The sequence below is a fragment of the Osmerus mordax genome, chromosome 25 (genome assembly GCF_038355195.1).
Source record: "Osmerus mordax isolate fOsmMor3 chromosome 25, fOsmMor3.pri, whole genome shotgun sequence".
Taxonomy (NCBI): domain Eukaryota; kingdom Metazoa; phylum Chordata; class Actinopteri; order Osmeriformes; family Osmeridae; genus Osmerus; species Osmerus mordax.
In genome coordinates this window covers 553,786-567,258 of record NC_090074.1, presented here as the reverse complement: position 1 = coordinate 567,258, position 13,473 = coordinate 553,786, and the positions used below count along the sequence as shown (strand labels likewise).

At 48.7% G+C, this 13,473-nt stretch overlaps 1 protein-coding gene across 1 annotated transcript in view; it reads right to left on the bottom strand.

The window, feature by feature from the left end:
• Positions 1-2,379, bottom strand: part of robo3 (roundabout, axon guidance receptor, homolog 3 (Drosophila)) — a 51,802-nt gene extending 49,423 nt beyond the window's left edge. The window contains 1 exon segment of the mRNA XM_067228571.1: positions 2,226-2,379. Within this exon segment, the coding sequence (XP_067084672.1) occupies positions 2,226-2,379 (154 nt within the window).
• Between the last annotated feature and the right edge of the window lie 11,094 nt (positions 2,380-13,473).

The following is a 13,473-nucleotide window of genomic DNA, read 5'->3' as shown; positions in this document are numbered from 1 at the left end:
ACAGAAAGAAACTCTCTCACCAACACATGCTGACCAGCTGTGACCAGCTGCATCCTGAGGCTGACGTACCTCCACTCCCTCCTGCTCCTCCTCCTGTTCTACCTCAACACTCTCTCTGTCCGTCAGACCCCTCCTGTTCTACCTCAACACTCTCTCTGTCCGTCAGACCCCTCCTGTTCTACCTCAACACTCTCTGTCCGTCAGACCCCTCCTGTTCTACCTCAACACTCTCTTTGTCCATCAGACTCTCCTGTTCTACCTCAACACTCTCTTTGTCCATCAGACTCTCCTGTTCTACCTCAACACTCTCTTTGTCCATCAGACCCCTCCTGTTCTACCTCAACACTCTCTCTGTCCATCAGACCCCTCCTGTTCTACCTCAACACTCTCTCTGTCCGTCAGACCCCTCCTGTTCTACCTCAACACTCTCTCTGTCCATCAGACCCCTCCTGTTCTACCTCAACGCTCTCTTTGTCCATCAGACTCTCCTGTTCTACCTCAACACTCTCTTTGTCCATCAGGCTCTCCTGTTCTACCTCAACACTCTCTCTGTCCATCAGACCCCTCCTGTTCTACCTCAACACTCTCTGTCCATCAGACTCTCCTGTTCTACCTCAACACTCTCTTTGTCCATCAGACTCTCCTGTTCTACCTCAACACTCTCTCTGTCAATCAGACTCTCCTGTTCTACCTCAACACTCTCTTTGTCCATCAGACTCTCCTGTTCTACCTCAACACTCTCTCTGTCCATCAGACCCCTCCTGTTCTACCTCAACACTCTCTCTGTCCATCAGACTCTACTGTTATACCTCAACACTTTCGCTGTCCATCACACACACACACAAACAGTCCGCGCGTGTGTGTGAGTGTTGACCAGATGTAGCATTGATTTCAGCTGAGACATGCAGACAGAGCAGGGTAGTTCATTAAGGATCCACCTCCAAGGTGATTCACCACAGACTCAGATTAGCTCCGCCCACACAAACATCATCACACACACACACACACACACACAGACCCTCCTCATCACACACACACAGACCCTCCTCATCACACACACACGGACCCTCCTCATCACACACACACGCACACACACAGACCCTCCTCATCACACACACACAGACCCTCCTCATCACACACACATACAAAACCCAACACAAAGTTTACTACAAAGGTAAGGTGTGTAACCACGGTGACAGGTTGGATTTGTAACCACGGTGACCGTGCATATGAGGGAAGTGTATAAATACTCTTTCAGATAGTTTTAAATGTGCAGATTCTTTTCTCATAATTGTAATTTATAAACCATGATTTTTTATATTAAGATTTTTCTAATTCCCCTGGAAGTTTTAGGTTTGTGTTTTAACCGAGTCAGGAAAGCTGGTCTCCACTTGAGCTAACAGCACAGGTAGGTACGAAAAATGTCTTTTTAAAACACTCACAGTAGATTTGACAAATACTTTTTTGAAAGAACTCAAACACACTTCCATGACATTCAAATTTCACGCTGACTTTCATGAGATCTTTTTTGACGACAAGTATGACTTTTCCTCACGAGTACCTTCTCCTTTCACTCAGCACATTAGCATGACAACAGACCTCCAACCAGGCACCAGGCGATGACTCACTGGTGGAGACCAGACAATAGGAGGAACGGAGAGAGAGCTAGGCTGCATGAATAGGACAGCAGGGACCCCCATCTCCCTTACACAGGACTACACAACCTCAGCGAGAGAGAGAGAGCGGAAAAAGAGAGAAAGAAAGACAGAGGGAAACAGAGGGAGAAGAAAAGAAAAAGATTGGGGGAGAGAAGGGAAGACAGGATAATAGACAAGCTGAGAAGTAGGTGTCAGTGGTTTATTAATGGGAAACAGCTAGATAAATAGGATAGGAGAGGGAGAGGAGAAGGAGAGGAGAGGAGAGGAGAGGAGAGGAGAAGGAGAGTAGAGGGAGAGGGAGAGGGAGAGGGAGAGGGAGAGGGAGAGGGAGAGGGAGAGGGAGAGGGAGAGGGAGAGGGAGAGGGAGAGGGAGAGGAGAAGGAGAGGAGAGGAGAGGAGAGGAGAGGAGAGGAGAGGAGAGGAGAGGAGAGGGAGAGGAGAGGAGAGGAGAGGAGAAGGAGAGGAGAGGAGAAGGAGAGGAGAGGGAGAGGAGAGGAGAGGGAGAGAAGAGGGGGATGCCAGCGGCTGAGAGCAGAGCTGTCACAGCGCTTCGGGAAGGAAACTCACCGTTGAAGCTGGTGAAGTTGCCCCATTCCAGGAAGGAGGTGTTGAAGGAGGGCAGAGAGCTGTTGAAGAGCAGGTCGCTGCTGTTGGAAGGATCCCTCATGCTGTCTGTGAACAGGTTCATCTGGAGCAGAGTTTTAATCAGGTAGCGAAGCATTTTCACTCCTTCTGCTGGAGAGGAGAACCTCTCCGACTCCGAGAACCTGCTCCTTTACTCTCTCCCTCTCTCTTCTCTTGAGGGGAAAGACTGTGTGATGTTTGGTGCTGCCGAATCTTTCTGTTCTTTATATTTAGCCTTCTTCAGCAGAAGCAGTCGAGTAGAGTAGAAGTGTCCATGTTATTACAAAACTTGATTGGAATTGTCAACTTAATTCTGTAGATATGTCAGCTCATCTTTCCAGACTTTTTGGGTGAAAACAAATAAAGTCCAGTTCTTTGATGAAGAGTTCTGCCTCTGCGGGGTCGTCACACCAGGAAGCACTCTGTCTTTCTTCTCCTCCTTTTCTCTCTCTGTGTCGGATTGCCCCTCCTCTGCTCTCTTTTGTTCTGGAATCACATAACTTCACACCACACACAAAACACCTCTCTCCTGTGGAAGAATCCCGAGATCTGATGACCCTCGCCGATTCACTGCTGCTCTTTTACCCCTCCCCTTTTCCCTCCTCCTGTCCCTCCCTCCCTCCCTATCCCTGCCGATCTTTTCCGTCTCTATCAATCCCTCCCTCCATCTCTGTCGCTGACGATCTTCTCTCTCTCTCTCTCTCTCTCTCTCTCTCTCTCTCTCTCTCTCTCTCTCTCTCTCTCTCTCTCTCTCTCTCTCTCTCTCTCTCTCTCTCTCTCTCTCTCTCTCTCTCTCTCTCTCTCTCTCTCTCTCTCTCTCTCTCTCTCCTATTCCCTTCCTGGACCAGAGTGATGGGGTCCCAGGGGCTTGGGGGGAGAGAGGAAGAGCAGGTGCTGTTGGCAATAAATGTTTAATTATTGGATTAATAATCATCCCTGGGGTGGGGGGCGTGAGGGTTAGGGGACTATACTGTCACTGTCCTAACACACACATACATGCTCACAGTAACGCACACGTGGCCACACACCAGATGCACATATGGTGTGTCCACACACACACAGGCAGAGTAAAGCACACACATATGCAGTCAAATAAACAAGCGTACGTCCAGCCGAGCGCTGTCTCTACCTGCTGCTCCTTCTAGTCCTAATGACTTCATTCTAACCAGAGGATCATTTGACGAGCTCTCTTCACACAACAACAACACACTCTGCTCCCTGGTTCTGTTCCCTGGTTCTGCTCCCTGGTTCTGCTCCCTGGTTCTGGGTGTAATTTGACATTCTTCATGTTTTCAGAACATCATTATTGTGACATCAGATTGATTTCCTGTCAGCTGACCGGCATGTGAAATGTTCAATAGAAATTAGATTTTTTTTTTCAATTCTGTATAAGGGAATAGTTGTCTAGCACAATTTTACTAATCCTGAATAGATTAGTGATATCTTCATCTTGCTCGGCACAGTTATTGGTTAAAATAATATCATTTTCAGTTCCTAGACTCCCCTCTCCGTACTGTCAGCACTTTTACAGAACATGCCTTTTATTAATAGATCCATGTCATCACTTTTTTTCGATTCATGAAAGGTACAAAAGAATATTACTACAAATGGCGACACCTGCTGTTGTTTGGTCGACTGCTCGAGATGGCTTCAACTGTCTTCTCATCTCAGGATGAAGGAGGAGAGCAGATGTCTGGCCTTCAAAGGAAAAACAAAAAATATCAAGCTAATGAGATTTATTTAGCCATCAAGACTGACACACCACTCACGTATCTGTCAACTGGTTTCTGACCACAGTCAGACAAGACTGCAGGCGTTTGAGTTCAGCTTCAGCTGAAGGAGAGATCGCCTGGAGGATTGTAAGGTTTGGTTAGTGGAGACTGGAGAATCACTAGAGCCTGCCGTATGCATGACATGCAGGTGCATGCATACGTGTAGTCCTGTGTGTGTGCATGTGTATGCATGAACGTGTCAACATGCCATACTTGAGTGTGTGTGTGAGTGTGTGTATGCATGCTTGAGTAATTGTGTGTGTGTGTATGCTTGAGTGTGTGTGCGTGTGTGGGTCAGAAATGGTCATTATGCCCATCCATGAGCTAGTGTCTGCTGGCAGACATGTACGTGATGCATGGCTATCTATTTCAATGTTTCCATGTGCAGGCTTGGGAGTGGGTCTGTTAATCAAGATTGTTTTTCTCAGTGTTGATATACAGATGTGTGTGTGTGTGTGTGCGCTTGTGTCGTGTCCACACACAAACGTCCTTAAAATAAGCTTGAAGGTTTGTGTTGGTTGTAGGTGTTGATGTGTGAAGCCCTCTGTCCCCAGGAGTCCAGGAGGAGTGAGGGCCCTCTGACAGCTTCAGCGTGGCTCGTATTACCGACCCCTGGCCCTCCATCAGTCCCGGCCCTCCATCAGTCCCGGCCCTCCATCAGTCCCTGTCCTCCATCAGGTCCCTGTCCTCCAGCCACACACAGAGAACAATGCGGAGCGTGGCGGCTACAAAGCCGGCGTGACGACCCCCTCCAGCGTCACCTCCCAGACCGCCTCGTCTGAGGGGATCCTCCATTCATGAGGCAGCTGAGCTGGAGCGTTCTGCACAGGCAGCTCACCAGCAGCCGGCCTGGGGTGAGTCCACAGCCTGGAGACGAAGGAGCCCACAGGGTGGGGATCGAGAGGCGATCTAGAGGGAGGAATGTGGGATCTGCGAGCATCGTCCGTCCACTTAAAGGCCTTCAACCCTTCATTCCTTAAACCCTAACCCTAGCCCTTGAAATAACCCTAATCCTAACCGGTCAACCCTAACCCTAACCCCTTCAAGTAACCCTAACCCTAACCCTTCAACCCTAACCCTAACAGTAACCCTTCATGTAACCCTAACCCTTCAACCCTAACCCTAACAGTAACCCTTCAACCCTAACCCTAACAGTAACCCTTCAACCCTAACCCTAACAGTAACCCTTCAACCCTAAACCCTAACAGTAACCCTTCATGTAACCCTAACCCTAACAGTAACCCTTCATGTAACCCTAACCCTAACCCTAACAGTAACCCTTCATGTAACCCTAGCCCTTCAACCCTAACCCTAACAGTAACCCTTCAACCCTAACCCTAACCCTTCAACCCTAACCCTTCAACCCTAACCCTAACAGTAACCCTTCATGTAACCCTAGCCCTAACCCTAACAGTAACCCTTCATGTAACCCTAGCCCTAACCCTAACAGTAACCCTTCAACCCTAACCCTAACCCTTCAACCCTAACCCTTCAAGTAGCTCTGTTGTGGATGTGGAGGTGAGAGGAATGCATGTAGATGATCTGCGTGGGGCTGAGGACAGGCTGAGCCTTTCTGGTGCTGGTGTCAGTCTGATCTTTCCTCCTTTCCCAGGAATGACAACGTAATCGCAGCAGAGGCAGGATGAGCTCTCCCTCTCTCGCTCTCTCCCTCTCTCGCTCTCTCTCCCTCTCTCCCTCTCTCCCTCTCTCCCTCTCTCCCTCTCTCCCTCTCTCCCTCTCTCCCTCTCTCCCTCTCTCCTCTCTCCCTCTCTCGCTCTCTCGCTCTCTCGCTCTCTTGCTCTCTCCCTCTGTCAAATACACCAGCTGCAGGCACAGACTCTGCGCTGGACACACACTTGAGCCACAAGACATGAAGAACTCTTTTTTTCACACACAGGCATACACACACATGTATATTTATGAGATGGGAGAGAGAGAAGGAAAGAGAGAGGGGGAGAGATAGAAGGAGATTCAATAACCACTCCAATCATCTGCTCAAGAGTATTGTATACCTTTCCAATTTTCTGTCTGTTTTCTGCCTGTTTTCTGCCATATCTTGTTTTCAAGGAAGCACAACGAACCCCCACTGAGAGACACACAGTCATGCTCCCATTATTACAGACTTACAACATTTTACAAGGAGGAATTTGCCTCCAGTGTGCTGCATCAATGACACAAGGTGTCAAAAGAACAAGCTGACTTGAACGGTCTTGAAGACCAGATATGGGAATTGAATACTTAAAGATTTGAAAGTCAACAAATATTTGTGAAAATAACAGCTAGCTATCACATACAACACGACACCAAAGGTTTATCGTTTTTTTTCTCAACATTCTTTCAAAATAAAATTTGAAAAAAGTACAATATACATAAAATGTTGAGAATAAACGACAGAATTTTGTGTCGTGTTGTGTGAGGAAAAGTTTCGGCAAAACAATATTTGAAAGGTTGAATAAATTTATTTTTTTTAAAGGATAAAAAAAATATATGATTTGAAAGGTTAAAAAAATGTATACTGTAGTGAAGGATGTGTGTACTTTTGCCATCTCTGTTGAAAACAAGATAGCACATAATCACTGTTAACATGAATTCACTTGCATCAAAGCAGGATTAGACCTGCAGGATGCAGAGTTTGCTGCTGGTTTTGCCGCAGAAATTAGAAATCAGAAAGCGAGAGCAGTGTAGACATCTCCAGACTGGATCATGAGAAGACCTTTTCTTCCACACCAAATCAAAGATTTTATCTTTGCAGTAAACCAACTATAACAACCAAGTGATAAAACGTCCCAGAGAAGATCGTTATACAGCAGTGACTGCATGTTGTTTATTTCCTCAACTACATCTTCTAATGAGTTCTCAGGTGTCCAATAAACACGACAGAACTGTCCTGGGATCCATTCCTACTGAACACATGCTTTATTCAATGTGCTCAGTAGATCATAACTTTATTTCAATGACTTGTTATGTTTTACTGCCCCACTACAGGATGTGCTCAGACTGCAAACACCACGCAGGTCTTAGCTGCACTGGTAGGGGCCTCCCAGCTAGATCTTAGGACCAGCAAACATCCAGGGAAATGAAGACCGGAGATGTCAAGCCGGGAAGAGGCCAGCTGCCGAGTGTGTTGCTGTTCCAGCCGGTCTGACGACAGCGCCCAGGCCTCAGAGGAGGAGGTGTCAGGCAGGCTTGATGTCTGACTCCTCCTGAACAGAGAGACTCGACCGGTGCCCTCCCACACCTGCATTCATCCTGGGTGATGGACAGAGAGATGTGAGGTGCCACCAGTGTTACTCCCAGTGCTGAACATCTGTGTCCAGGCTGGCTGGCTGGCTGCCCCCCCCCCCCCCCCCGGTGGAGGCGGGGGACGCGGGGCGTGGACACTGCCAGATGGGGGCGGTGGGGAGGTCGAAGCCATGCCACGAGGAGGCCTCTGAGACTCGCAGGTGTACGATTCTCTCCCGCAAGTTCTCCTAAGCCCCCTCACAGCTGGAAGCAAAACTGCCGCCGGGGAAAGTAAGTGCTGGTAATTGGAAGTCTTTTTTTGGCACCAGGCACCAGGCGCTGGGACCAAGCAGCAGGCCCTGGTGAGCAGTTGGCAGTTGGCACAGTCCGTCATCACAGCTTAGAGCTGCTGCCCATATGTGAGGGGGTGTAATTGGTGCCTCCGTCTTACTTTCAGCTGGTACAGGTCAGAGAGAGGGGCTGGGTGCGGAGAAGGACCCCACTGCCCCCCCTCCACCTCCTCCACCCCCCATCATCCCCCTCCACCTCCTCCACCCCCCATCATCCCCTCCACTTCCTCCACCCCCCCATCATCCCTCCACCTCCTCCTCCACCCCCCACCATCCCTCCACCCCCCTTCCTCTCTTCACTTCTGAATCACATCTCTGTGTTCCACGAGTCCCTTCACAGGTCTTCAAGTCGATGGTTCTGACTAAAGGTTAAACAGTCAAAAACAGGGCTTTCACATGTTCAGCTTTCACATGCCTCTATATCTAACATGCAGTTAGAGCAAACAGGAAGTGACATGGCCATGCTGTAAAGATGGGGATTAGACAATCTCCAGAGGCCAGAGGGGCACCCTGAGGGGAACCCTGGGGCCACGAGGGGAGGAAGTCAAACAAAGAGCAGGCCCCTGTGCCCCCCCCCCTCCCAGCCCCCGCTGTCAAGTCTGTAAACCCTGTGCAAACCCTGTGTAATAGCACAACAAAGGCACAATTAGCCACAAGCCCACAGACATTAACTTGGAAAACACGCCCCCAGTCATTTGCCCCCCTTCGGACGTATTAGCATTTTATGAATTTTTCCCTCCCCTGCCTTTGCATAACCATATCCATTTCATTATTTTGTGCTCATTTGTAGGAAAATGCAAAGTACTTATTTAAATACGCATTAGAATATTCTCCACTCCCCCCCCACCCTCCACCTCCACATCCCAAAAGTGCATATTTAGCTTGAAACCCAGACTGTCTGTCTGGTGGTTTAGTGGTTCGTGTCTCCAGGTGAAGGACCGGTGCTCTTCTGTACTGCTACCTGCCCCTGGGCCACCACAACACCACGAGGCTCTCGCCTGATGTGGGTGAAAATTAACCGTGATGTCGTTCACCAGAACAGGCTTGGGTTCAGCCGCAAACGCACTGAGACCTTCAGAAGATGGATTCAGGAATTTAAGGACCTTGTCTTGGTCTTGATCATGAGGCTGGTCATGATGGTTCTGTGGCCTGTGTTCCTGGTATGTGGAGATGAAGAGAAGGCCTGAGCTTTGATTTCTCACTGTGCTCTCTCAGCATGTTAACATACCAGGTGATTCCACTCTGGAGGAAATCAACAGCAGTGTCCAACTGCACTTGAATCACTTATTCACCATAGCAGTTTTCATTGTGTTTTCATGTTGTGAATCTCTATTCTGGAGTCTACTGTGGATGTTGTGTTAGATCTGCAGGTAAAAGTGTGCTGTTATTAACCGCTGGAATTAATTCTCCCCCGCTATAGCAATTATGATTGCAGAGATGAAAATGGGTAATTCAATAACTATCAGTGTTGGTGTGATATTTCATTTGCTGAATGCCAAGTAAATACCAGAGAACTCTGAATCAAAACAAAAACAATTATGCTGAAACTAAACAGATCAAACATCAGCAGGATATTACCTCAATCACAAGCAGCTTAATATGCAGAAACCAGAGCAGCAATTAGGTCGAGAAAATGATGAGAAAGCTACGAGTGAGTGTGTGTTCATTCTAAAACCTCTGAACATTTGAACAGCACCCCTCCTGACACATCTCCCTTCACCCCCCCCCCCCCCCCCCCCCCCCCTCCAGCACGCCAGTATGAACCAGTCCACTCCGCCTCACCAACCACGACCACGCCCGCCCTTAACTGGCAGCTCGTCTGGCCAGCTGGGTCCCCTGCCTCACCTGCCTCCCCTGCCTCCCCTGCCTCTCCTGCCTCACCTGCAATGCCTCTCTGCAGGGATAATGACCAGGCAGGGAAGAGCAACAGGTAGGTTCCCCAGGTGCAGCCCCTCCCACACCGGCCCGGCCCAGATACGGCTAATTAGCTGTGGGGAGGGGGGGAGTTATGAGAGATGTGTCACTAGGAGGGGGGAGGGGGGGGGAGTTATGAGAGATGTGTCACTGGGAGTGGGGAGGGGGGGGGATGAAGAGGGGATATAGTCCTACATTATGGATTTACCCATCTGGACGGGAAGGAAGGTAGGGGGGTAGGAGGGAGGGGTGTGTGTGCGTGAGTGTGTGTGTGTGTGTGCGTGAGTGTGTGTGAGTGTGTGAGTGTTTATGTGAGGGAGGGGGGGGTGTTGGGTGGGTCAGGCCAGGTTTAAACAAAGACACCAGGAGAGACAGGGGGCGTGTCCCTGATCATATGTTGTATTACAGGGGCAGTCACGGTCCTATTGTGTGTGTGATTGGCTGAGCTGTTCACAGCTGGGACAAGCCAAATTGTTCTTTTATGCTCTTTTTATTCAGCCCTTATTGGAGCCAGAGGGGTTCGGAGAATGATTAACAGACTGAGACAATGAGCTGAACTCATTGTCAACCTCTCCTTCTCAATTTATTTTTCCCTCCAATGCTTGGCCCTCGCTTGGTTAACTGTGTCTACACTGGGCAGGGCTCTGGAGATGAGCTGGACCATGCATGTTGTTTTAGCTTGTTATGCTTGATAACTATAGTGGGGTTGGTGTTATTTTTGGGTGAAACTTTAAACTTTATTGTTGAAAAACTATCATAGAGTTTTACTTTGGGTAACAATTCTAGCATAAGATGAAGCAAAACTTTTGAATGGAAAGACTGATGTTTGGACTATTTTAGGAAAACCAAAAATGATTAATTTTTCTATAATGTTCTAAAACATTGTTACATTGTGTTTCAGAATATTCCTGATCATTCCAGAATATTCCTGATTGTTCCAGAATATTCCTGTCCCAACGACACAAGCTAAGACGGAAAATTGTGAGAGGTAAACCGCTTTTCCCCATGAACACACACACACACACACACACCTCCCATTCTTCTCTGCTTCCCTCTGTCTGATGTCCATTTCACAGCCCACCACCGGGGCGGTGTGTGTGTGTGTATGTGTGTGTGTAGGGGAGCATCAGGGGGTGTCGGAGCAGGGGGGAGAGGGTCTGTATCAGAAGCAAACCTCCTAACAAAGCCTTCCATAAACAACACCATCCCTCCTCCCCCCTCCTCCCTCCAGTCTCCAGCGCAGCTTGACAGAGTTTACTTGGCAGTTAGCAAGGGAAACGGGACGGCGAGTGGCTCGTTTATTAGTGGGGACGAATGAAACAGCCGGCTGATCCAGCTCCCGCTGTCCTCCTCTCCTACGACCCTGAGACCCTCACACAGCCTCCTGAGTCTGGGCCACACAGCCCTCCCATCTCCCGCCTCCAAGGCTGGAGACAGCGGGCCAGGCAGCTCAGCTGGGGATAATCATGGGCTTGGAGGAAGTGACACGGCCTAATGAAGATGTTTGCATTTCTTCCGTGTGGGATCTAAAGCCGGGGTTTACAGTTTCTGGAGGTGTTCTCCTGGGGGAGTGTGAGGAAGACTTTTATAGGGTGGTTTAAAGGCGACACCTGTGATGTTTGTGGGACGCTCTGCGCAGGCTGTGGTGAACAGTGTTTTGATCAGTGGCTCATGGTTTTAGGACTCGTCTGAGAATGTGGTCCACTAAACCGAGTCCCTAAACATAATTACAACAACATCCTTGAGTCAGAACGTTTATAAAGTTCAAACCAGGCTTGTGAGTCGGTCACTCAATGTTCATCGTGACTGGTGTAGAGGTGTACTGAAGGGTGTGTATTATTTAGAAACTCAAACTACTCTGGATTGTTACTGTACAGCTATAAAACACAGCAAAGTACCACTGAACAGCATATAACTCTGTCATGTCCGTGAGTTTGTGGGAAGTGTGGATGCTGAGCCGTCATGTGAGGACACAGGACGAGCCGTCATGTGAGGACACAGGACGAGCCGTCATGTGAGGACACAGGACGAGCCGTCATGTGAGGACACAGGACGGGCCGTCATGTGAGGACACAGGACGGGCCGTCATGTGAGGACACAGGACGGGCCGTCATGTGAGGACACAGGACGGGCCGTCATGTGAGGACACAGGACGGGCCGTCATGTGAGGACACAGGACGAGCCGTCATGTGAGGACACAGGACGGGCCGTCATGTGAGGACACAGGACGAGCCGTCATGTGAGGACACAGGACGAGCCGTCATGTGAGGACACAGGACGGGCCGTCATGTGAGGACACAGGACGGGCCGTCATGTGAGGACACAGGACGGGCCGTCATGTGAGGACACAGGACGGGAACACGATGGGGACAAAACTGCTTCATCCTTCTTGAACTGACAAAATAGGTTGACTGAAGATGTTAAGGGCCATCAGCCACACACACACACACACACACAGGCATTTGACACACTCATTAAAGAACAAAGAAAGGGACAGGATGGTATTCGTTCCTTCAGAGAGGGATCCCCCAAGGACCCCCGACCTCCCTCCACCCTCTCCACCCTCTCCACCCCCCTCCACTGCCTCCACTGCCTCCATTCCCCTCCACCCCCCTCCACCCCCCTCCACTGCCTCCACTGCCTCCATTCCCCTCCACCCCCCTCCACCCCCCTCCACTGCCTCCACTGCCTCCATTCCCCTCCACCCCCTCCTCTTACTGGAGTCTACTTCCCCAATATAAGATATAATATTCTCTCCGCTCATGAAGCCCCTGATAGAGAGGACACATGGTCATCACAGAAGGGATGTGTGCAGTAGCGGAGCCACAGGGGTGTCCGGTGTAACCGAGCTCTTTGTAAGTTCGTTTTAGATCTAATTGTATATGATCGTGTGGACAATAAGACACGGACGCGGTCTCTTTTCACAACTTGTATTTTACCACTGCTCTTCTTGACATCGCCATTCGAACAGCCATAACTTGTATGTACCACTGCTCCTCTTGACATCGCCATTCGAACAGACATAACTTGTATGTACCACTGCTCTTCTTGACATCGCCATTCGAACAGCCCTCACTGATTTCACATATGCTTTCAACATCAAGCCTATGGCAACTCCCGAGGGACAAAACACCCTTGTCCGTTGTCACATAGAAAGGTCTACTACAGTAGGCTATCCTCAGGATTTGCAAGCTAGCTAAACTTATACTATATCTAAAATAATTTTTTAGCATAACAATGGATTCTGCCACTAAATGAGTGACTTGGCTTTATTTCTGGACATACTATCCACAACCAAAGTGTGTTACACAATGCTGTTTTGTAAATAAACTATGCAATGTGTTATTTCTGTAACAAAGAAATGCTATTATAAGTCCCTGGTGCTTGAGCTTTTTTTTCCAAAAAATACATTTTGGATGTTCCAGCACTTATAGACCCAGATTATACTGTATATATTAATGAAAACAGTGACCCAAGACTCTGGACTATGGACCCCCTGAATAAGCCATGGCCACCCCATGTATAAAACTCTAGTTCCGCCACTGGATGTGTGGACACTGGACAGAGACACAAAAAGCTTGTCTTACTTTAAACTAATGACCAAATTGTTTAGTCAAATCACAAACTAGTCTTCTGTCAGTGAGAGACTCATACCAGTCTGTCTGTGAAGTCTCAGTTACAGTGTTTAAAACCACCAAACAAGAAGGATGGAGGGGTTGAGAGCATGTACTTATATCCACTTCCTACAGAAAACTACTTTCTCTACATGACAATACATGTTTGTCCACAGGTCTTCTGCACATGTAACCATAGTTTCCTTTTCAAAATATTCCCAACGTGTTCATACATGCATAATATGATCATACATGCATAATATGATCGTACATGTACAACATGATCACACGTGCAGGATAACACGCGCGTTCCCTGACT